The 25,952-nt window shown below is 39.1% G+C and overlaps 1 protein-coding gene across 1 annotated transcript in view; it reads left to right on the forward strand.

The window, feature by feature from the left end:
- Positions 1-25,721, forward strand: part of LOC145988255 (uncharacterized) — a 42,703-nt gene extending 16,982 nt beyond the window's left edge. The window contains exons 5-8 of the mRNA XM_083123120.1: positions 4,251-4,308; positions 9,220-10,961; positions 20,219-20,353; positions 25,553-25,721. Of these exons, the coding sequence (XP_082979246.1) occupies positions 4,251-4,308; positions 9,220-10,961; positions 20,219-20,353; positions 25,553-25,612 (1,995 nt within the window). The 3' untranslated portion in view covers positions 25,613-25,721. The remainder of the gene's footprint in view (positions 1-4,250; positions 4,309-9,219; positions 10,962-20,218; positions 20,354-25,552) is intronic.
- The last annotated feature ends 231 nt before the right edge of the window (positions 25,722-25,952 follow it).

Consider the following 25,952-nt stretch of genomic DNA (forward strand, 5'->3'; position numbering starts at 1 on the left):
AAGGCAAACTCTAGGGGTTGAGACCGGTGGACTCTCACCAGAAGGAGCTTACCCTGGCCACGGAATCGCCGCGCCTGAGAAGCAGAGTTTCCTCCCCCCTCTTTTCTTTCTCTTCCCTCCTCGCCAAGGGTTGTAAAGGAAGCGGGTGGAATGACGTCAGGGTGAGATTCCCTAACGTCATTCCACCGGCTGGAGAAAGGTTCCCGGACATTCAGCGGCAAACGGTTGGAAGCATTCGCGGCGCGCTGGAAGCAAAGAAATGTATGCATCGAAATTGGTTTGGAAAAATATTGCGAAGAAATGTATATATTTTTTTTTAAAAAAAAGTAAGAAATACAGCCGGGTCATCTGCGATTACCTAGATGACCCAGAGTATACGCCGCTGCTGCTTTGAGAACTAATATAACATGCGAACGTGTTAAACCGCGAAAATTGGACCACAACACTCCTCCTCAAGCTGTATTATTGCCTCTCTGTAATCGGCGACAATCGGTTGCCTTTGTTGTACATTTACAAACAATGCCGGCTTCCACAACAATAACAAGTACATATACTGCCATTAGACCAAGGACGGCGACAGGGGTGGGCACGGGTGGGCAAGCGCCCACCCAAAAATTCCTGTGCCCACCCGGTTGCCCACCCAATCAAATTCAATAAGTACATATACTCGGGGATATATGAATGATTAAATATTTAAGTGTAACCTGGCGTTCATAACATGTATATTTTACTTGTAAATATTATCTATGCTGGAAATGTTCACATATGATCAACCCATAAAAAGCCATTTTGTCATTGTTGAAACAAAAACTGTGATCAAATTAATACTTCCATGTTTAAAAGCAGCTAGTAGGCTTAGGAGGCTCAAAATTATGCAGGGTATGATCAAGATTAAATCAGAATTGAGGGTGAACTTGAGGGCTGCAGCTCCGGGCCTCCACTACGTATATATATATGGTATATATATATATATATATATATATTCCAGCCTGGCTATGGTTAAAATAATCTCCAAAGAAACAAATCTAAACATCATCTTAGCGTTACTTCCACCAGCAACACAATAAATTATTTCGACTTTTTAATTAATATTAGAATAATATAATCAAGAAGACTTAGTTAGATGGGCAGGCCATGTGATACGACTGGCAGAGGAAAGAATAGTTTACAGGATTCTTGGGAAACCTGATTGTAAGGGACCAGTAGGATGGCTAAGACGAGGATGGAGGGATAACGTTGAGATGGACCTAAAATAAATCGGTAAGGATGGGAAAGATTGGATTGATCTTGTCCAGGATAAGGACAGATGGAAGGCTTGTGTTGCTGCAGCCATAAACCTTCGGGTTTAAGTATGCTATAGAGCAGGCATGTCCAACGCGTCGATCGCGGGGCGTTTGTTGGTCGATCGCAGTTATATATTGTAATTATACGAATATACGTTATTTGAATTCAACTTCTATAATGTATAATGGCTGAGTAGGTACAAATTTTTGCAAAGATTAACGATTAATAGTAGCTCACTGCCTGTTGTGACAATAAAAAGTAGATCACTGCTTGATTGGAGTTGGACATGCCTGCTATAGAGTATAATATAATTTTAATTAGCTCTGCATTGAAATTCCAGAAGTGTCCTTTTTTTTTCTTTACAATTTTTATATACCTGTCATTCTCAAATATCAATATGTTATACGAAATTTCAACTTTATATTCGTTCTACTGTAATGCACAGTTTTTTCTGCTATGTATAAATATAAATTTTACGTGTGTGTGTATAGATATGTTTTACATTGGCCTGCCTCTTTGCTCGCTCCATCTGCCGGTTGAGGAACGCGTTCTTCGGCACCCTTGTTCGGCTACAGGAATGCTTTTTATTGCGAAATCCACTTTTCCCAATTTCACGGGTACGGGGGGAATTCGTTCTAAATATCGGCATGCACCGTTATCCCACCCCAATCATGCGCTAGCCTCTCCCGGTCTTCAACCAAATTCTGTTTTTTGTATTAAAAAAAGGAGGCTAAGTCCTTCGTTACTGACGACATGTCACAACGTAGGACCGACGCCTGATCTCTCCTTGACCCTAAGCGCCGGTGGGCATCGTTTTGCCTTCTCCTGTCCAGAAATGTATAGGGAAGCCTTGATTCATTGCTTTCCGCACTTGCATCCAAGGAGGGGTCTGTTTTTTTGCCGAAAGGTGCCATGCCAGTGTTGCCAACCACGTTTCGCTTGCCCACAGCAGCGATCGCAAAGCCCCTTAGAAATCCACCATCTGCATATCCAAATTATACTCCATATTCCGTATTGAAAACGTTCCTTCAATCACAATCGGCATAAGTTCAATGTATAAGAGTATTAATATTGTATTTAGCGGTATTTCGGCTTGTTAATGAGAACCATGTATTTGTTATTAAAGGGGGGACTTTGATATTGTATTAAGATGTGTGTGTTATTTTATTGATAAAGGGGGAACATTTATGTTCAATAAAACAGTGCATTTGGGGGTGATATTTAATTAATATAACTGCACAAAACATGGAAATGAAATAGTGGAGATGAAGATTTTGTTCATCGGTGTGTGCGTGTTTGCGTGGAGGAGTCCCTAGACGGCAGCACCGGACAGTAAGAAAATCTTTGGGGCCCCGGCGAGCAACAGCCCCAGGGCCGCTTTCAGCAGTACCACGGATCCAAGTGTGTCTATTGGTCCCCATTCAGATTCGGTGGTCATTCCAAAGGAGGGGATGACGTCAAAATATGTGGCAACCCCGGAATCGAAGGTAACGGTAGGAGGACAATGATTGAGAGAGAGCGGGACAGTTGACTTAGAACTGCGGTGAGATAGAGAATTTAGTTTCTGGACACTTGATGTACTACCGCGAAGTTATACTGAAGTAGATCCGGGTGATATCACTTTGGTGATATAAAGAAGTACGTTTCCGAGTTGGCTAGGAACTGTCGGTGGACTGTGATACCGTACGGCCGTATAACCCCGCGCACTGACCGCAGTCGTAGTGTCGTTGCCCGGGCTTCCTTTCCCATGCTGTCGGGACTCGACCCGAGGACCCCACCGTCACCCTGTGACCCTGCACACGGACCAGCGCTGGACGGAGGACGATATACATACATCGGCCGGACAAAGGTAGGATTGTGGCCACAAAAGATTTGTAAAAGGTGCTGAGGGCAGTCAAGTTGTTTATTTCCGTGAAACGATAGAGAAGACCCAGCATACGCATCGAACCTCTTGTGACTGTAGAGATGTGCTCAGAAAAGGAAAGTTTCTCGTCAAAATGATTGTCATATTTAGAAACATGAACTAAAGTTAATTGGGACAAAGATATTCGAAACAGATGCTGTTAACATTTTGTGTATTTTTAGCGTTCCCAGTAAGGTAATATTTGTTGAGAACACGTGCTACGTTAACTGGATTTCAACTGCAACTTGTGGGGAAGTGGTAAAACCACACCAGATGAATCTTTGATGACTCAGCAAAAATTCATTTGAAACTACCCTCCTTTGGAAGGCAATACTCCCTTATTCTGACCCAGGATTTTGTTTCAAAGGAGTGCTTCATATGTCTCATTGGAAAGTTGATAATATATACCGGTAATGTATATTTATGTGTGTGTGCGAATGAAAAAGGCAAAAAAAGAAGCCATCACCATATTTCTTAGCTGCTTTCATACATTAATGAAACGTCTTTATTAATTATTTCCCTCAAAAACTGAAATATCATAGCTTAGCTTCATCTACACGTAGAATTTATTTTGAATATATTACTCTACAAGCATGTTGTAGCATGACTGATACATACCATTGCATGTGACGTCCCTTAATTATTTTTTCAGCTTCTTCCGCTGGTTGAATTGGGAGGTGGGGCTGCAGCTACAACAACCCCTCTCTTGGGTGAGCCCTCGGTTCTGCCACACATTGTTAAACATCGGTTGTAGACAATTTGCATCTAAAAATTAACTATTTGTATTCATATTTTATATATTTACTTTGACTAATCGCGAAGATGAAGATGAGTCATAAGATGAAATTGATGAAGGGACACTCATAATGAGCACCCATGCTCAGGCCGGGATTTGAACCTGGCACTTGAGTAACGAAATCAAAAGTCGACCACTGAAATTGTTATTAACGATATAGCGTCTGCAATGATTATTCACCGCTACCATTTTGTGTTTAATGATATATTTCACCCTGTGTGCAGTATCCTGTATTTTGAGTTTCCTCACTAATTTCCCTTATTTCAGGTATTGCTCTTCATCCTTCTCTTCTGTTTTGTAACCGGGAATGATGACATGGCAGAAGGTAAGCCGAATTAATTCTACAGGGTGTTCACAAAAAAAAGCAATACTTTCAATTTGGCTATGTTCTGCATGACTCTAATGATCGATTTTGATGCTGAAAAATTCCCCACAGCTGAGAGTTTATATCGTGGCATCTGTTTTCCATGTAGTGCCATCTGATCTACTATAGAGATAAAAACGAATCAAAATAGTGTATGTAGGTGGAAACACTTGTTAGACTTAATCTTCCTGTTAACCAGCCTCAAATCTGAATAGTAGCATAAGAACCATTGCAATATTTATGGTGTCAAATATCATTTTGATGACTTCGACGGTGCGTGCTTTCTTCCTCAAAAGGTAATGTTCAACTCCACGTTGAAAGATACAAGGCAACGGTTCAAGTCATCAGCGTTTTCTCAAAGGCAACAGGTCCTGTTGCGATATCCCTGACAGACAACTCAACACAGGTAAAAGAGCGAAACCAGGGCTGGATCAATATCTCAGTTGGTACAGCATTGGCACGGAATGCCAGTGACCCTGGCCTGCATTTTTCAATTAAATTTCTACCTTCTAGCTTTTGTTTTGAGTCCACATTGTGAACAGAAAGGCGAATCGGGACTGGACCTACTGTTTCAAGTGGGATCCCAATCACTGTTGAATATGCTGCCACCGGGTATCAAACCCGGGACACCTTGATTACAAGGCGATGACTGTACCACTACGCCAAGTTGTTCCACATGAAAACATGTGTCATGTCGAAGTATTGAGTAGTTTGAAAGTGTTACATAATTTATGAAGAGCCTGTAGCATGCTTTATTGTGTACTTAATAACATGGTTGATAGTATGCCATATCAACATGCTGAGAGTTTATTGAACATGATCTGAGTTACATTTCAATTTGCGTATTTAAGTGCATGAACAAATATCATGGGTTTGTGACAAGTAGCTTTGTATGTATAAATTGTTATTTATGGATATTATCTTCCAGACACACTGAACACCTTGCAGCATCTTACCTACCATAACAAATACGTTATTATAAATTTCAGATTTGTAATAATTTAGTTACTATAACTAGTATTTGTTTATAAAATTGGTTTTAGATAATTCTGCAGTGTACAATCATGGAAAAATAAACTTCCCCCAATACCAGTAGTCTTTTGGGAGACTTTCTTTCCAAGAATGTACATATTGACTGATTGATTTGTTGTTTAAGTCCACTTTATGCACAGTAAGGCTAATCGGGACTGGACCTACAGTTTAAAGTGGGATCCGAACCACTATGTGCCTCCACCGGGTATCGAACACAGGACCCCTTGATTACAAGGCGACGACGCTACCACTACGCCATCGGGGAGGCACGCGAATGTACATGTGATGAATATTTAAAACCATTCACTAAGTAGAACAACAATAAAAAGTAGGGGGGAAAGCTAGGAATTTACACATGTCAGAGCTATTTTGAGACAGTTATAATAAGGGTTATCGGTGTAGAGAGTCGTAACGTAGATATATTGAAGTACTCATCTAGGATTCCCTCGTGTGTGTGTGTTTGTGTGTGTGTGTAGCAATACCTCTGACATTACACACACACACACACAGACATACATACAACATACATTATACAATATATATATACATACATTTATAACACCATTAAGCCTTATTTCCATCGTATGAAAAACTCAATATGCTGACCAAGGTAGAAATTTATTATATTTTAAAACATAAACTAAACATAACGTCTCAACCTTCTAGCAAGGTCTTCTTCAGACTCTGTACCAAGTACAAATGAAACAAGGTACAAAACAGGAATATATATGTACACAAAAATCACTCCCCTCCAGACACAAGATTATTAGAAAGTTGTTTCTGGAACATTCCAGCAGGTGGCCTTCCCTTTTCAACTGTACTTTCACCTGACAAGCGATTTAGCTAAACATTTCCCTTCATCTGGAAAGTGTTTGGACTCTTTATCTCACTCTCTCTGTCCTTTCTTTCTTTATTCCCCTTCCTTCTTTTCTCCTCTTTCGCTCTTATCCTTTCCACTCTTTCTAACACCATCTTCCATTCTTTGTTTATCTTGAGTCCCCCATTCCAGTTCAGTGCGTCTTCTTCTCCTTTCTTCTCTATTTCTTGGCCTCCTTCCATTTTCTCACTAGTTCTCTCTTCTCCCTTCCTATCTGCTTAACCTCATCCCACTCTATGTCATGTCCTGTTTCTATCGTGACATGACATGACATGACATTGAAGAAGCAGTGCTCCAAATAAAAGAATAACCAGAAAGAGACAAGATTAGAAGGAGTACAGCAGCCATACTGAAAAAAAATGGAAAAGCTGCGAAAAGTAGATAATTTGAGTCAAAAAGAAAGGGAAGGCATGAAGAAAATCAAGACAAGAAGCGATGTAGTGGTAGAGCAGGCAGATAAAGGAGGAGCCATTCTGGTGATGGAAAGAGAATGGTACGAGAGGAAGTATGAAAACCTAAAAGAGAACGAAAATTTGAGGAACAGAAGAAGAACAAACTATAAGAGAAAGGGACATACAAGACTGTAGGAGGAGAGGATTCAAGAAGTGAATAAAGGAGACAGGAAGACTGCCAACATTGAAATGCTTTCCAAAGATACAGAAAGAGGAGATAAAGTTGAGACCAGAAATGGACTGCAGAAACAATATTTTGGAACCCTTGGAAAATAAATTAAAGAAAGTTATTGAAGTGTTAATAAGACAGCAAGAAAGCTGTGGGGAACAGTGAACAAGTGGTGGACCTCATAAGAACGAGATGAAGACGACAATGTTTAGCTTAGACGTGAAAAGTATGTTCCCAAGCATAAAGAGGGGGCACGTTTTGGACATTGTTAAAAAGAGTATGGGACAAGAAATTATAGGAGAATGGGATAGTGAAAGGGTAGTGAAGGCGCTGGAAACCATTTGGAATAACGGTTACAGTAAAATGGGGACAAAATAATGTTAATGACTGAAGGACTGAATATATTCTCTAGCCTAAGCCCATTATTGGCTGAATTGGTTGAGAAAAGGAGGTGACAAAATAATTCTGTTTTGCAGATATGTGGATGATTATTTTGGCATATGGAAAGGAACGAAGAGGCAGCTCCACATATTTGCCAAAGAAATACAAGATGAAGAAAGATGGATATTGTTGGAACTCGAAATAGGAGAAAACAAGATAAGCTACCTAGATATATTGATGGACAGGAAGATAGGAAATGAAATTGAAACCGCTTGCCATCAGAAGAAGTGTGCAGCAGGGGTATTCTGCCACAAAAGAAGTGATGTAAATGAGATGACAAAAATAAATTTTATAAAGAATATGGAGAAAAGAATCAAGAAAATATGCACGAAAGAATGCGAAAAAGAAGGCAAAATAAATAGCCTATTAAAACAGCTGGGAAAGAATGGCTACGAGAAGGAGGATAGACTGGACATAAACAGAAGAAGGAAGAAAAGTGGCAGGGGAGAAGAGGAAGAGAAAGAAAAAGAGAGGTGGTTTGGAATAATGAGTATGGGGAAGACCACAGAAAAGATATGCAAAGTGCTTAGGAAAGCGGGCATTAAAACTTACAGGATGGGAGGGCGAAGCATCTTAAAAATAGCGAAAAATGCAAACAAAAAAAGGAAAACGAGAAGAGGAAGAGAAAGAGGAAGGGATTATCTACGAAGTGAAGTGTAAGGAATGTCAGAGTGTGTACATAGGAGAAACGAAAAAGAGGCTGAAAGACAAGTTGAAACAATATAGGGATAATGTACGACTTAAGGGAGAGAGAAATGCGATATTTAAACATACGAGAGAAACAGGACATGAAATAGAGTGGGATGAGGCTAAGCAGATAGGAAGGGAGAAGAAAGTACTAGTGAGAAAATGGAAGGAGGCCATGCAAATAGAGAAGAAAGGAGAAGAGGACACACTGAACTGGAATGGGGGCCTCAAGATAAACAAAGAATGGAAGGAGGTATTAGAAAGAGTGGAAAGGATAAGAGCGAAAGAGGAGAAAAGAAGGAAGGGGAATGAAGAAAGAAAGGACAAAGAGAGTGAGATAAAGAGTCCAAACACTTTCCAGATGAAAGGAAATATTTAGCTAACTCGCCTGTCAGGTGAAAGTACAGATGACAAGGGAAGGCCACCTGCTGGAATGTTCCAGAAACAACTTTCTAATAATCTTGTGTCTAGAGGGGAGTGATTTATGTGTATATATATCTTCCTGTTTTGTACCTTGTTTCATTTGTACTTGGTACAGAGTCTGAAGAAAACCTTGCTAGAAGGTTGATGAAGGTTTATGTTTTAAAATATAATGAATTTCTACTTTGGTCAGCATATTGAGTTTTTCATACATACATGTATGTATGTATTGTGTGTAATGGTGTGTGTGTGTGTGTGTGTGTGTGTGTGTGGGTGTGTGTGTGTGTGTATAACGGTGTATTGCAGGTACAGTTAGTCAGTTCCAAACCCCTAAATATACAACTGCGCTTGCTGAATTACACCTTCAACATCGCAATTGTTATTTATAAACAAATAACTCAGTTGTAGAGTCTTGTTTGCTTTTATATTTTTTCTGGCTGTTGTCTGCCTACAATTATGTTTTTGGTATTAGGAAGGATGCTTCCATTCAGTTTTTAAAAGTTATTTATACTCGAAGAACCTCATTGTTAACAATTTTTGAAATTGATGCTTATTTTCCTTATTCTCTTCCTCAATATCAACATTACAATGTTTTCATCAAAGTTCAATATTGATGAATGTCATTGCTAAATCCCCCCAGGACCTTCGATTAACGCGTGAACAAAGGTTTGGACCGTACATGTACTTGAAATTTCCATACATGTACGGTCAGAACCCAAAGGTTTGCAACAATGATGAAATCCAATCATTCCAAAATCAATAATAGAATTTCTAATACCTGCTTATATTTTCAGACGTAGATGAGGCGATGCTCAGGAGGAGAATCAGTAATGCTAAGAACTGGCTCAAGGCAATGCACAAAGAACTAAATTTATCGGAAGAACAAGTGCGGGTTATGGTAGTGATCAATCAGATGAAAAGGCTGGACTCGATAGGGATGTTGAAAATCCTCAGGGACTTCCTGGGAATCGAAGACGAAGATTTGCTAATGGAGATACTGAAGCAAATAAATTCTGCGGACACAGAATTGCAAAAGATTGAGATTCTGAGGAGTTACTGGGTGAAGTACAGTGTACCTAACATCTTAGGCATGGTCTTAAAAATGTTGGAAAAGGCTGAGGAATATGGAACTATAGAAGTGTTGACGAGATACATGCAGGTTGAAGAATCAACATATCGAAGAATAGGTAAGGAATTCAGATCTACGCCCCACTCCAAGTGGAAGCCGCTTCTTAGAAGACACCTCGGTCCAGGGTTGGACGAGAAGGCAATCATTGACAATTTGAAGGATGCTGAGCCAATTGGAATGAGGGAGATTCTTCGAAAGTTCCTTAAAGTGGATGATGATGATGAGCTGGTGGAACTGGTGAAGAAACTGATGAAGAATCATGATCCTGCAAAGTGGAAAGAAATCCTGACAAATTACCTCCTAAGCAAAGAATATTTCGATTCGCAAGCAAAGACAGTCATTGCTAAGTTCGACGACGCTGATACAATTGGCTTCAAAGAGGTTCTGAAGCAAGCCTTAGGAGTGGACGACGACGAACTTCTGGATGAAATCATCAAGAAATTACGAAGTGCCAAAAGCGACAAAGAAAGGGACGCTCTCTTGAAGAAATACATTAAGGACCGAGATAAACTTGTAAAGCAGGTGGAGGAAAAGCGGGCAAGGCTGGAAGCGGAAAGGAAGAAGAAAGATATGGAGGAAAGAAAGAGACGAGAAGAAGAGGAAAGAAAGCGAAGAGAAGAGGAAAGAATGAGAATAGAAGAGGAAAGAAGGAAACAAGAGGAGGAGAGAAGAAGACAAGAAGAAGAAAAAAGAAGGCAAGAAGAGGAGAAAAGAAGGCAAGAGGAGGAAAGAAGAAGACAAGAAGAGGAGAAACGTAAAAGAGAAGAGGAGGAGAGGATGAGAAAAGAGGAGGAAAAGCGCAAACAAATAGAAGAGGAAATAAAAAAGCTTGCAGAACAAGAACGGAAAAAACGGGAGGAAGAGGAACGAAAGAGACGAGAAGAAGAAGATAGGAGAAGGAAGGAAGAAGAGCGCAAAAGGCAGGAGGAAGAACGAAAAAGGCAAGAAGAAGAACGTAAAAGATTAGAAGAGGAAAAGAGAAAACGTGAAGAGGAAGAAAAGAAACGAAAAGAGGAAGAAGAAAGACGAAGAAAAGAAGAGGAAGAAAGGATAAAGCGAGAGGAAGAAGAGGAGAGAAGAAGACGGGCAGAAGAGGAAAAACTAAGGAAAGAAGAGGAAAGAAAGAGGAAAGCCGAAGAGGAGAAAAGGAAGAAGGAAGAAGAGGAAGAGCTGCAGATGAAAATGCTGCAAGAATATCTTGAAATGCAAGAACGAGGAACGCCTAAAGGTATCCTTAAGGAACTGCAGAAGGCAGGATCCGAGGCAGAGCAACTGGAGATTCTGAAACACTGGTTCGAAATTGAAGACGAAGAACAGCTAAGAGAAATCTTGAAGACCATGCTGAAACTGGACGAGAAGACGACATTAGATTTTGTCAGATTTCAACTGGACAATGCAGATAAAAGGGTAAGTGACCTTCTTTTATTTTTAAGTAGTGATTTGGAATAGGATGTAAATATGGATTAAGAATTATGAATGTTGCCTCTCATGCAAGAATCGGGTAATTTGGTGGCCTCTTTAGTATTTATCAGCAGTTTATAAACTTCAAAAACATTACAATTATGAATTTTATGAAAATTATGGGATTTTCTTCGAATATCAGCTAGGTCAGTTTCGAATATACTTCATTCTCATCTTCAAGGATTAAAGTACAGCGCCTTGAATAACGTAGTGTGGAAAACGGCATTGTTCGGGGCTCTCTGGCTGGTTCCACTCTAAAATGATACCGCTAGAGGTGCTGGTGTCCGTACAGCTGCATGTCATTCGTCTGATTATAATGGAAGTAAATGGAGTTTTCGCTGCAACGTCTGATTCTTTTACATGAAGCATTTCTATGAATGTGATAATTGCTATGATATTTGGTACAGTGGTCGCGAAGATAATAACGAACATTCTAGACAGTCGACCACGTCATGTTATCGTTATACTTTCATTAATAATACGGGAGAAAAAATACGGGTGGAATGCTCTTGGTAACTAAATTTTAGTGTATGAATTAGGTTCATTATTATTACCATCATCATTTCTTTTAAAGATCTACACACTGTAGCATTTGTATTTTGGATATTTACTGTCTCTTTTCTTCCGCTTTAAACTAATCGCGGCGATGATGATAATGATGATTGCATGAAACGACAAGGGGAACCCCACAAAACTTCCTTAGTGCCATCGACATGAGTGTAAGGAAACTTTCAGACCAATGGGACAAGCGACATGGCATGTTCACACTGATGCGACTAGTGACACAGATACTTCCAGACTGTAAAATAGCATTCATTGCTCACAAGGGTCCAAACAGCAAAAGACACGTTCATATGGCGTATTCGCGTGCTACTTGTTACTTCGGTCTGAAAGCTCCTTAAGGAAGGGTACTCAGACCGAATCGACGCGCCACAAGGGGAGTTCCCAACTAAGTGACAAGCAACATGGTGCCTTCAGTGTATTAGCAAGCGTTTGCTGCTAATTTTGCGAACAACAGATCTAGGCGACACGATAAGCCACACGTGTCGCTTTATCGCTTGTGAGTCGCTCAAACTGGGCCATTTCCTCAATAGCTTGCAACATGTTGCCGTGGTTTGTCTTTCGCGTATGCGCCATACAATGAGTGTCTTGCTTTAGTGAGATTGCGCACCAAAGCGACAAGCGGCACGCGACACTTATCGCTTGAGGATTTCACCAACCGAACGCTGGCCTGTGCTTCCCGTCATGCCGCTACGATGTGAAATGTTGCTATTGATTGGCTCCTTTCCAAGCAACATGTGTCACTTCGGTATGAAATTTGCCTTGGACCGAACGACCCGTGTCGCTTTGATGTGAAATGTCCGTATCGTTTGTTGCGTGTCGCTTTGGTCTAAAATCTCTTTAAGGAAACGATGCAGTCAGAGCTTGTGTCCCTACGGTTCGAAAGGCTGCATTGATTGATTACCGACTGCTCGCTTCCAAGCGACACTTGTGGTTTGTCGTCTCGGTATGAAATATCTCTCAGGATACTATTTATATTCTAATAACACAGAAAAATAAACTCTAGTACACAATCCAACACCTGACATCCGGAATCACATTGCGATGTTTCTTCTTGGTTACTTATGCTATTTATTTATTAAATAATTTTACTTTTCTTTCTAAATTAATGCCATTTCGTGACTGCAAATAACTCCACAAATATAACTATTTCCATCAATTCACGTACCGCCTTTCAAAACAAACAAATCTACACAATATATTCCAAAAACTAACTAAGCCGCTTTACTCTCATAAGAAAATTAGCAGCCGTACTGATCGCACTGCCATCTATGTTGTCATCCGTCTCGGGAACCAGTTTCTTGGGTCGTTTTCTACACTACGTTATTCAAGGCTCTGTAATTAAAGTTTCAATTGGGTCACTTCAATTTACTTTATGCTCAGCCAGAAAAGCTTAAAGAATTATAAAAATTTTAATGTTTTGAATGGGATATTACAGCATTGGCGTATCAAGGGTGTAATGTCTACTATCAGATAGCTGTACGTGGAACGTGGCAATACTGCAGACAATGAATCGCAGCGCCCGCCGGCAGTTTCCGCCATGGAATCCAATAGTGTGACGTCGCAAGCAGACGACAAGCTAGATCTGAGGCTTCACAACGAGAGAACGTGTTTTCTTCCTATTCAATTCAGTGTTATTATCCTTCGGAAGGGGTAGCTTTAATTATTGCGACAGCAGTTATGAAACAAAATTATGCTGTGATCGTACATCAATGTAAAGATGAGATTTCGGAGAATACGTCTATATACAGGGTGGCGCGGAGCCGACTGACACATTTGATATGCTCATAGATGATGGAAAAAAAGAAGGAGAATAAGGAAACCCGTATGTAATGGTGCATTGAAGTATGCAATTTTATTACTAACTATTTTTTGAAAATTACATCAGACAGGTGGCCTCCTTCGGCATCAATGCATTGTTGCAGACGAGACGTACACACGTCTCCGTAGTTCCTCATCAATAGCCGTTACTTCCTCAACAATGGCTTCTTTCAGTTGTTGAAGAGTCGTGATATGCCTTCTGAACACACGGTCTTTCAAGAATCCCCTGAGAAAAAAAGTCTGACAAAAAGATCGGGTGACCGAGCTGGCCATGCAATCTCTCCACTTCGAGAGATAACACACCGTTGTGGACTACGTTCAAATGCTTCCCTCACTTTCTGCAAGTTCTCGGGCGAACGCACTGTTGTTGGAGCTCCAAGTTTCACATCCAATACACTGCAAGTTTCTTCAAATTTCTTCACCCAAACCAATATGGTATTCCGAGACGGTACGTTACCATGTCGGCTAAAAATGAATTGTTTTCTGAACAATCGCTGCACTTTAACCACTGACTTCGTTTCGTAATAACTACGAACACAGAAAACGCGATATTCAACGCTCCAACTTTCCATCATGACTGTTGCTGTGTTTTTATGAAATGGCGTCCTATCCTCTTCTCATCCCCCCCGGAATCTACTTCAAACTATCGCGCATGCGTAATATATTCAACTTTCAAATGTGTCAGTCGGCTCCGCGCCACCCTGTATAACATATACCTTACATTGACGTCCACAAGATTTTTTCCAGGGAGGGGCAAGGAAGGTATTTTTTTCCATGGGGGGGGCAAAGAAGTCACATTTTCCCCCAAAAGTGTGTAGTTCCCTAAAAAAACATTGCTTAAATTTGAATTTATGGTGTTAATGCAATAATTAACACATATTATTGTGACTAAAATGAAATGATATGTGTAAAATACATAATTTTTGGTTGACTTTCATTTTCCAGGAGGGGGCCACGGCCACCCCCCACCTTGCCCCCCCTTCCTTCCGGACGCCCAGGATACCTTACAGATGAAAATGTAAAGAACAAATGGAGTAGGAAATCGAGTAAAGCGAATGCTCCAAAAGAAATCTCAGCCAATGGGCGCCGTCGGTTCAATCGCCTGAGGCTACTGGTTTTCCATCATCCATGGCGGCAGCGTGGCCGACTTGAGATCGGGTGAGTTCGGGTCGGGTTCGGCTGTGCTCGGAACTGAAATGTTATGAAAATGCATGATTTTCTTACTCCGGTTATTCTTTACCTTATTCTCTGTAAGGTATGTGTGATATATAGTCGTATTCTCTGAAATCTCATCTTCACATTGATGTACGATACGCATCATAATTGTGTTTCATAACTGCTGTCGCAATAATTAAAGCTACCCCTTCCGAAGGAAAATAACATTGAATTCAATAGGAAGAAAACACGTTCTCTCGTTGTGAAGCCTCAGTTCTAGCTCGTCGTATGCTTGTGACGTCACCACTAATGGACTCCATTCAACGGACATCGCTGTGTGCCGGGTTGCCACGTTACGCCAACAGCTTTACTCCGCTGAATAAAAATCTGTATATAATCGGTTTCGCAATTTGAATTGACAATGATAATGCATTTTAAAGACAGATGCAAATAGCTTCAAAACAAGACTAATATTGTATTTGTAGGACTACCCAATACCAAGAGAAAGTTGTTTGGCAATATTGAAAATATATTTTTCTTTAGAAATTTTGGAAACCTGAAAATTAATAATTGTGTTTAAAACCTTTCTGCCTGCACCCTACTATAATATCATAACGATTGGACAACCCGTTTTTTTTTTTTATTTACAGAATTTCAAACATAGCGATCGATAGCAAAACTAAAAAAAATAACGATCCTTTTTCTGTTCGCACGGCGATAAAAAATAGAAGGCATACTGAAAAAAAACATTTCCTAGCATATGTAGATTAACGCAGAATTGAATAAGCTAAATTTTGATGTAACTCGTTTTTATGTAGGTCTACTGGTTAATTTTTAATTGGAGTCTAAACTCGAGTATTTATAATTTCTAATCCGATAGTAGTATACGTTATTAGTTAAGACAAATTATGGTTTGCAATCATATAAGTTTTGTTAATCAGTTGTCAGCCTGACTCTGTAACCGACTGGCTTAGTACAATATGCTCTAATGTTCGGGGCTAAGGCACGTATTTATTCCACCAACAATTAGCCATTTATCCTCATCATGGCCGTAGGCAGGAAAAAATTTCGGGGGGAGGTTCATTCATAATTGTTCCCAGGACGTCGCCAGAAATTTCAATAATAGAAATAATAATAATAATTGTACAATAATAATTAAAATTTCATAATAATAAAACCATTTTATTCCATAATAATAAAACCATTTTATTCCATAATAATAATACTAATAATTATTATTATATTATTGTTATATCCTTAAGGGTGCTTACTCAATCCAGCAGATGAGTGAATATCCAGCAGATGAGTGAATATCCAGCATAAGTTTCTTTTTGTATTTTTTACGTTTCATACAGTGTGTACTGAAATGCACAATTATTTTACTTAATCATTAAACTTTAGATACCTTCAAGAAAAAAACTTTAAAAGTTAGATGGAAATTTTAGTTAATTAATTAAAGTTTTTGTTGTTTGACTTTAAAAATAAAGTTTTGGAATTTTGAAAAGTGTGGAACCAGTTATTCTCTTTAAAAGCTTAGCCTTGTGCATGGATTGCAACCTCTATCGCGAACGTAATGCGCTACGAATCTGGAGGTACTAGGTTTGAACTCCTATTAAGGGGGATTTATTTTCGACTTTATCGGACGGGGAATTTATAAGCTGGAAAGGGAATTTTGGGACAATCATAAGGGAATCTTCAGTCTATATTCCTTGTGACGCAGGAACAACACTGGAAAGATGACATCAGATGTGATAATGAAGGGGTCGCCGGCGGGCTCTAATTCCGAGAATAAATCCTATTTCACTCAACTTTCAGAATTCCAAATGTATGAATATTCTAGCTCGATCGTTTCAACATTGTCTCCTTGTATTTTTGTGATGCTTCGAAAAAAAAATTGAAAATTTGTTACAGATTTTGGTTTCTGAACATCCATTAATCCAACATGTCAGAAGTTTCGGGGGGGGGTTGAACCCTAGAAATCCCCTCTAAATACGGCCATGATCCTCATCGTCGCGAATAACAACACGTCGTAAAACAAACAACTGAACATAAATACTCACCAGGTAATAATTATTTTTGGCGGACCAGAACTTACTTCTGCCTTCACTTATTTGCCTGTGTTCCTCAGGAAATGAAATGAGACAAAGAGAAGGCGATAGAATCAAATACTCCCATTTCGTTATGTCTGCTAAAAATTTAATTGAATTTCGTATTTTCCATGATGAGAATGTTCTTTTGTCTCGTGGTCATGCACACAGCATCATAACTTTGTCCCTTAAGTGCCTGAATATTTTTTATTTAATTAATTATTTTTATCTGTAATTAAGTTTATACACAATCATGTCTTCGCTAGCATGCAATGTTAATCGGATATTATCCATTGTCTAGTGCTTTTACCTATGTGGAGTTGCTATGGAGCAAGCGCACTCGTCTGGTACCCCTTGAATATCTGGTTACGCTGACGGTACTATTGAAGTTAACATGAAGCGGCAAAGTGTTTTTTTTTTCCAAAGGAAATAAGGTGCCAGTTGTGTAGAGTACGGTTTCACACAATTTGATCGGGAACAAATTTATTGAGTCGAGTATCATTCTGTAGTTTCCAAAGACTCGAGAGAAAAATCTTTTGATTCAAGCTATATGGAAAAAGGATCGATACCCGACTCAGCACTGTCTTTGGACGACTTGCATTTTGTTACAAGCATGTGTATCGTTTATGTGAGTGTGGTTTTATGGTGAGAAATACGTCTCTTAGGCAGATATGAGACAGAACCGACAAGCGACAGCGCTGCTCCCAATGGAACTGAACCAAGCACCATGGCGGAACAGATCCATGCGACCCAAGGCCTGGCAAGCGGCTTTTGGTCAGTGCATTGAGTTCCCACCGGAGCACCATTTGCCATTAAGTTAAGCTTGAGCCACATACTAATAGAACTGTCTAGAAATTGGCAAAAAATGCAGGCTCGACCAGCACTCGAACCCGTGTCTCTGGCATACCGTACCATTGCTCTACCAACATTTTTGTATTAAAAAAGGAATACCCCTATTCGGTGGTATCCCCCGTCATTCACACTTTTTCTCAACATTCGTACATATCAGTTTTTTCTCTATTCTCTGTTTTTTCTCATTTTACGGACAAGACAAACATATATGTACTAACCGGGATTCGAACCTGGGACCCCTGGCTTCGTACCAACAGCTATCGCGCCGGTCTGGCTTCGCCTGATTAGAGCAATGGCAGAGAATGCCTGAGATCCGGGTTCGAGTCCTGGTCGCGCCCGCACCTTTCCATGAAATTTCTGCATAGACTGGGTTGGCATGTTTAAAACAAAGGTGTTTAAATCAACGGCTTTGTTTGCTTACAAATGTTTAAAACATTTAAAACAAAGTGTTTTAAACATGTTTTTATGTACAGGGTGTTCCAAAATGAATATCGGAGTTTTAATCAAATGTATATTCTATTACATATACAATACAGAAATGAAACATACCTTAAAAGGAATGGTAACTCAAACAGTTTTTTATCACAAGTGTTCAATGTGGGATCCCCTTGTGACACGGCACACATCTAGTCTGTAGGTAATTTCTTCCCACACTGAAGCTAGCATGTCTGGTGTAACAGACTCCACAGCTGCATCAATCCTGCGTCGCAATTCAGGGAGGTCGGCAGGTAGCGGTGGCACGTATACACTATCCTTTACATACCCCCACAAAAAATAATCGCAGGGGGTGAGGTCGGGAGATCTTGGGGGCCATTGCAGAAGAGCCACGTCATTCTCACAATGACGACCGATCCATCGTTGGAGGAAAAACAGCATTCAACCAATTCCGTACTTCACGATGGAAGTGAGGGGTTGCCCCGTCTTGTTGCCAGATGATGTTCCTGTTTTGCTCACGATCCAGTTGAGTGTAGAACCATTGCTGGAGCATGTCCAAATAAACAGTACCAGTGATAGTGTTTTCCACAAAGAAGAGAGGTCCATACACTTGTTCTTTGGATAGATCACAAAAGACATTCACTTTTGGCGAATCCCTCATGTGCTGCACTGTTTGGTGTGGATTTTCAGACCCCCAAATACGCACATTATGCGTATTCACTCGTCCACTAAGATGAAATGAGGCTTCATCACTAAGGATCACACGTGTAAGAAAATCATCTTCCATGTCCAGCACATTTTCGCAGAAGTTGGCACGGACCACATTATCTTCAGGCTTTAGGGCCTGTAACAGATGTAGACGGTACGGCCTCATGTGCAGTCTCTTTCGTAACACCCTTCAAACAGTCGTGGACGGCATTGACAGTTCTCGACTCGCCCGTCTTACAGATTTCCTGGGACTCCGACCGAAACTTGCTCTGACCTGTTCCACTTGCTCATTTGGTAGACGTGGTCTTCCGGAGCTCTTCCCTTTGCACAGGCATCCCGTATTCTTAAATTGGTTGTACCATCTTTGGATGTTGTTATCCGATGGGGGATCACATCCATACTCCCGCCGAAAAGCACGTTGCACTCCAATTGCTGAGTTACACCTTGCGAATTGCAAGACACAGAAGGCTTTACGCTCAGGAGTCATCTCCATCTTTACTACTAGCGCCGTGCTGCGGCGGAGTTACGAAACATCACCTGCGAATGCGAAGTAGAAACAAAAACTGTTTTGAGTTACCCTTCCTTTTAAGGTATGTTTCATTTCTGTAATGTATATGTAATAGAAGATACACTTCATTGAAACGGCGATATTCATTTTGGAACACCTTGTATGTGTGTGTGTGTGTGTGTGTGTGTGTGTGTGTGTGTGTGTGTGTGTGTGTGTGTGTGTGTGTGTGTGTGTGTGTGTGTGTATATATATATATATATATATATATATATATATATATATATATATATATATGTTTAAAACACATTTTGATGCTTGATGTTTAAAAGTCTGTGGTTATTTGCGGGATTTTTACCTTTGTTTTTAATTCATTCCATGTTATTTTGTTTTCTCTGCACACAAATTTGTTCAATGAATAATATATAATATATTCAATTAACAAAGAAACTTGTAGTAATCCGCTTTAAAACACCTGGCTATGTTTTTATTGCAAATGTTTCAAACATTTTTAAACTTCAATATTGTATGGATGAAACAGTATTGTTCCTCACTTAATACAATGCACATAGTTGTTAATGTCAAAATTTTGTTGCATTTGCGAAAAAATGTATTTCGAAAAACACTGTAGTCGTGTACTCAGAGTGGGGCCTAGCAACTGTGCATTAGTTGAAGATTCTTGAATAGCCTAAATGCGAGATTTAAGAAAAATAAGTATTTTAAGAAGTTAATTAAGCGTTTACTTTATAACTAGGAACATAGTCCTTTCTTGGATTATTAACAGATTCCTTATTAATTATTATTCTTAGAAAAATAAGTCGTCTTGGCATTATGTTTTAAACGTTTTATTTGTTTAAAACATATTTTCTTCGGTTCTTGATTAAAACACTGTTTAAAACATTAAAAACATGTTTAAAACATTAAAAACTCGTTTAAAACAAAAAGAACTGTTTGTTTTGTTTTTCTCGAAAGAAAAACACAAATTTTGCCAAACCTGTGCTCGCCTAAATTTAATGTAATAGGACTGTCGCATGTAATTTTATATTTACAATTAACCCTTGTTTGTATTTCTTTAACAGCGAAGGAGGATACCTTACAATCCGAATTTCTTCGAACTTGAGAAGCACGATATTTTCACAACCACTCCCCAAGCCTTGGCCATGGAAGAAAGGGAGAAAGAAAGACAGAGAAAGAAACAAGAAAAAATACAAAAGGTAAGTGCACAATGATTTGTTAATTTTAAGAAAAAAGTACAGACAAAAACTGATATAAAATGCCAGTAGAGTATCCAAATATAATTTACTAGAAATGACAACATTCTATTGTAACGAAGTGAAGTAGATTAACGTAGATGGCCACGAAAATACACGAGGGTTGTTCAGAAAGTAAGTTCCATTGTGTTGTTAATCAACGGACACATGGTTTTCACAAATTTATTGTGATAAAAATCGTTACATCGTAAGCTACTTCTCGATATGGTCACCAGTATTCAGAGGCGCAACCACGAATTTTTGTCTGGGCGGGGGGCAAGTACCAGGATAAACGTACCAACAACAATAATAATAATGTTATAATAATAATAATTATTATTATTATTATTAATATTATTATTATTTAGTGGTAGTATCAAAGACATTATTATCCTCATAAATTACGCAAAAAGGGGGTAGAAGTCGGTGCTAAGGCATTTCTTTGGAACAAACGATTTGAAATATTTTTTCGACACCGTCAATTTCCCAACAGATAATAATGGAAACCAAGCAAACTGTATTTTTGAATAGCAGAAAATTAATGATAATAGCATTCTGAAGATAATTCTTATTGTAAATATAACATGTATAACTTTCATGTAAAACATGTTTCACACATATGCAATGTGAAACGACACAAAATAAGGAAATACATATGCAACAAGCTAACACGAAATTGTGTACGTATTCAAAGGTTATGAAATACATATATACAACATATACATTACATAAGACAAACATATTGCGAGCGAAGCGAGCAATAACATTTTTAGATCCAATTTTTGTAATTGAATACAATATTGATTTAATAGGTCGCAAATAATTTCACTGGCCGCCTTTACAACTTTTTTTCATTTAGATCGCACGGCATCAATGGCCGACTTCCGCCCCTCCCCCCCCTCCCAGCTGAACTTGACGAGACTGAGAAAAGCAGGTATTGCGAGCGAAGCGAGGAAGAACATTTTACGAAATGTATTTTTATTTGCATATAATTTGAAATCGAGGGAGGTTATTGCTCTTCTGCAACCCCCCTGCAGGTGCCCTTGGCCGTCAATGTTTGTCCCCCCCTAGAATTGACTTCCTTCGAAGGTTGGGAGGACAATGCCCCACTGCCCCCTGTGGTTGCGCCACTTCCACTATTGTTAAGGCATTTAGAAAGCAGGAAACAAGCCTCGTACAAATATACTGCTTCATTCTTCTTTCACTCTGGGCACGTCGTTGAACATGCACAATTACGCAGTGATGACGTATGGACATGCTCCAGTGTACAATCTGGTCATATTTCTGTATTGTTTACGTATTATCTCCAAATACTTTTAATCGCGATTGTACATGAAATAAAATTTCACATTCAAGTTTTGAAGAACCAAAAGGATTATGTAACTCACACACATGCATAAAGCTATTCACGTACAACTATTATAAGAATAAAATAGGAGTTTATTTTTTTTAGTTCTGCAAAGGGGCTAAAAATCCACATCACTGCTATTTACAAACATATCCCCCCCCCAAAAAAAAACACTCTTGAGTGTGGTCTCCAATTGCAAGGGCGTAACTAGGCTGGGGCAACCGGGGTGGTGCACCAGGGCCCCAGAGGTAAAGGGTCCCGAAAGACAGGAGAACTGTAATGGATTTTCCTGGCTTATGTTTTTGTTAGACTGGCCCACTGCAAGCAGATTATAGTGACGTGAGGCCAAAAGCTGGTGGTTTCGTATAAGTTCACTCTGTAATTATGCCAATATTTCCCATTATGCTAAGCAAAGAAAACCAGCGGGGTAAAATTATGGAGGTTTGAACATAATTAAGTAAGAATTGCAACTCTGGCCGGAAAATCGGTGTACATACAAAAAAGAACCCAACAACTTGCACCTCAAAATTGCATTAGTCATAATTTAAATTTAGTTCTTAATGGAGTAGAAGGTACATGAACCCGGAAAAGAGCCCTGTTTTTTTGTAACGGATGTAATTTTCTTGGTAACAGTATTCTGCGATGGCAAGAGTTCAAATCTTGAACAAGAAATAAGCCGAACTCATCTCTGAAAACACTTAATCCAACACAACGGGCAGGAAGATAAGAAGTTGTGTATGCACTTAAAGAGAGACTGTTTGAAAGTTTTGAAATTTCTTTCTTTTGTAATATTAACAAGCAGGAAGCCAAATAAAAAAAGGGGGGTTATTGGCATTAAGGGAAACATTGAGTCTTACAATTTCATTATACGAGTATTGTTGACTGTTCAATGTAAAGTCTTGGTGCAGATGAGTATCACTTCTAAGTCTTAATATGGCTGCATATGATATCTTACAGAACGCTCCCTTAGAAATGACTGATCTTTGGTGTTCATTTGATTCACATGTTGAAATGATAAAAATATGTGCCATGTAGAGGAATTTCAAGTGAGTCCTCTGACAGAAGAATCAAAAAGATAAAGAAGCACTTTGACGAACTCTGTCCAAAGACTTGCCAACAAAGAGAGCTGGTTCGACGTATCAATATTTTACCCGATGATAGACACAATTTGCTCACAACTGAACAATCGTTTTAAAGGCATGAAAGCAGTTGTAGACATACAGAAAGTGATACAACCTTCCAGTGGCGTGCCCAGGATTTTCGAAAAGGGGTCGGGGTGCGTACCTATACTTTTTTCAGTATCCGGTCCTCATTTTACCATCTTTTCCTGCCTTACATTTTTTTTAGGAATACCGGGCCAAAGGGGAGGGGGTTATGACGCCCCACCAACCCCTTCCTTAGGCACGTCACTGCAACCTTCATTTTGTCAAGATCTATAGACACTGAGCTTCGAAAAGAACCTGAAAAATGGCAAGAACATTTCCAAACATTTATTTTAGAAGTTCTTTCAAACACAAGATAAAGAACATTAATGATGTGAAAGAGTTTGCTCATCTCCTTGTGATACACCATAGTTTAATGACTTTCAGTTATCCTGATGTGTGCGCTGCTTGTTTCACGTAAAGTCACGGGCAATAAAAATGAGACACCTACATCCTGAAATACTGGCTTCCCTGCAATGCACTATGCGTGTTGCCCAATTCAACAGCAATCAGCCGAATTCAATAGCAACTTTCGAATAGAAAGTCCTGATATCGCCTAGAGTTAGGTAACACACATAATGCATTGCAAGGAAGCCAGTATTTCAGAATCTAGGTGTATCACTTTTATTGACGGTGACTGTACCTTACTGTTTCTCTCACAGTAGCAAAGGCAGAGAAATCGTTTTCTAAATTTATAATATAAACATCTTTTTATCCAGTACAATGAGTCAGGAACATTCTAGTGGTCTGGCTTTACTTTCAACGGAAATTTCAGAACCGAAACATTCAAGTTTAACAACGTAATCGGTGCTATTGCAGTACATGAAGAAAAGATTAATCTATAATGCAAAATTGTAGTTAATGATTAATCTTAATTTGTTAATGAGTAAAGAATGTATTTCCAGTATCTATTTTATTAGTTATTTTGTACTATTCGTCTCTAGCATTTACCACAAACAAACACCTTTAATCGCAATAGAGAGAAGTATATTTGTTAAAATTATGCATTTTTGTATTCCTAGATCCAGTCACCTAATATAGGCAGTAAGTGGGGGGAGGCGATAGAATAGTCTGCCCCAAGGCCCCAACGAGTCTCATAATTTCCCTGCCCAATTTTTGTGAGAATTTCAAATTGCAGTGACGTATATTTTTCAAGCTGGAAGCCAGAGGATGAAGTTGGAAGTTTTATTTTTTTACTTTCCGAATGAACACACACAGCAATGCTAACAAGCAACTTAAACACGTGCTTCTATCGTGAAATGACATCCAAGCTATAATCAATTTTGCTCTAAGTGTATTGTTGCTCTGTAACAATGTATTTCTATCGCAATAACAACGTTCCATGTCATTAACTGAAGAAGAATCTTTTCCACATATTTCTGTAAAGATATTTCGTTGTAATAACGGCTGTAGTTTCGAAAAGAACGATAGTATGAACATTGAATTTCAACAATCACCATTGTAAAGTATGACGTCATAATTCCACCAGACAGCCCCGTTCGGCGAGCCAGACAACTGCAAGATGCATCTGAGAGGAAACACGTGACTACCAACTTCCGGCTTAAGATCATCTTAGCTGAATCGCCGGTCGACAAAAAAAAGTCACACGCTGTCTGTGGATGAAACTAGTCAATGCAACAACTAGCATACAAGCTGCAAAGGGGAAAATTACGGAGAATAAATATATTTAGGAAAGAATGAAAAAAAGTTGCTACTATTCTCTGAAAGGGGGTAAATATTTGTATATCATCTTTGGTCATACGATTAATTGTATTTAAGTAATTACATTTGGAGTTCATTTTCATATTCAGCTTCATAATATTCCGAGTTCAATCAAAATATTTGTTCTGAATAGAAAACAAAATGTTACCACGTTAGGTCTCATTATGGATATATATACTTAGCATTCATTAAAGTAGATTGTATTGTTCAAATCTTGTGTCGAAGTCACGCCCTTCGTTCTTTGAAGCAGGCGAGATATTCAGTGAACGTGGTCTCAATGAACAATGAACTTCTCTCACTTCAAACCAATATCTCAACATTTCCAAAGTATCATTTATTTATCTTGAGTACAAAGAATGTTGTCAGACATCGCCAAGTATAACTATAGCCATCTCCGCAATAACATTATCCCAAATCGCATATATCTCCACGGACGCCACCATCTTGCAAGATCTTGTGCAGACGAAAGAAGTCAACTTTTCCTTAACTTCTTCCGGCTGGAAGATGGCTGATTGGCCGGACGCTTTCACTCCGTAAGACGTGACGTCAGCTTCCGCCCGCCGAACGCTAAACGTGCAAGATTTTCAAGGCGACTCGAAGTTGTCTGGCCCGCCGAACAGGGCTATCAACGTGGCAAGTACAGTGTTGCCAAATACAAGTTCTTGAGCAACTCTTTCATATTATGTAGGTGGGTTTCATATCATTGCTTCCGGCCTGAGGGCGGACATAATTACAATAATTTTGAATTACCCTGTCATGAAATTTTCTGCTTCTCCTCCTGCAGTCGCCATTCTTCCGCCCCTATAATTTGTGACTAAATTTTTATTTACGAAAACAAAGCATAGCTATATAGTTCTAATAATAGTTTCCTCCATTATTCCTAAATTTTAGATGCTAGAAGAGGAACAGGCCAAGAAGAATATTAGGCGCAAAAGTAAAATGAAAAAATAGACTATAGAAGATAGCTCGAAAGGTGGAAGATACACGCGAAGATTAACTGTAATCAACCCGATTACTTCAGAAGTGAAACCAGTTAAAGAAAATAAATATGTTATTGTTTCTATAAGATATGTGATATTTTTCAATAAATTACGGTTTAGTAGCACGTGACTAGATTTCTTAAAACAATAGCAGATTACAATAATATGAACGTATGAGGGTGTTTAATTACAATTACTTGGCCCAAGGGTAACTAAGTTACAGTTACTCATTTGAGGTCTGTGATGAACGTCAATTGTAGTTATTAATTTGAGAAAGTAACTCAGTTACAGTTACTCATTTCAGAAAGTAA

The sequence above is a fragment of the Lepisma saccharinum genome, chromosome 5, assembly GCF_977018435.1.
Source record: "Lepisma saccharinum chromosome 5, izLepSacc3.1, whole genome shotgun sequence".
Lineage (NCBI taxonomy): Eukaryota > Metazoa > Arthropoda > Insecta > Zygentoma > Lepismatidae > Lepisma > Lepisma saccharinum.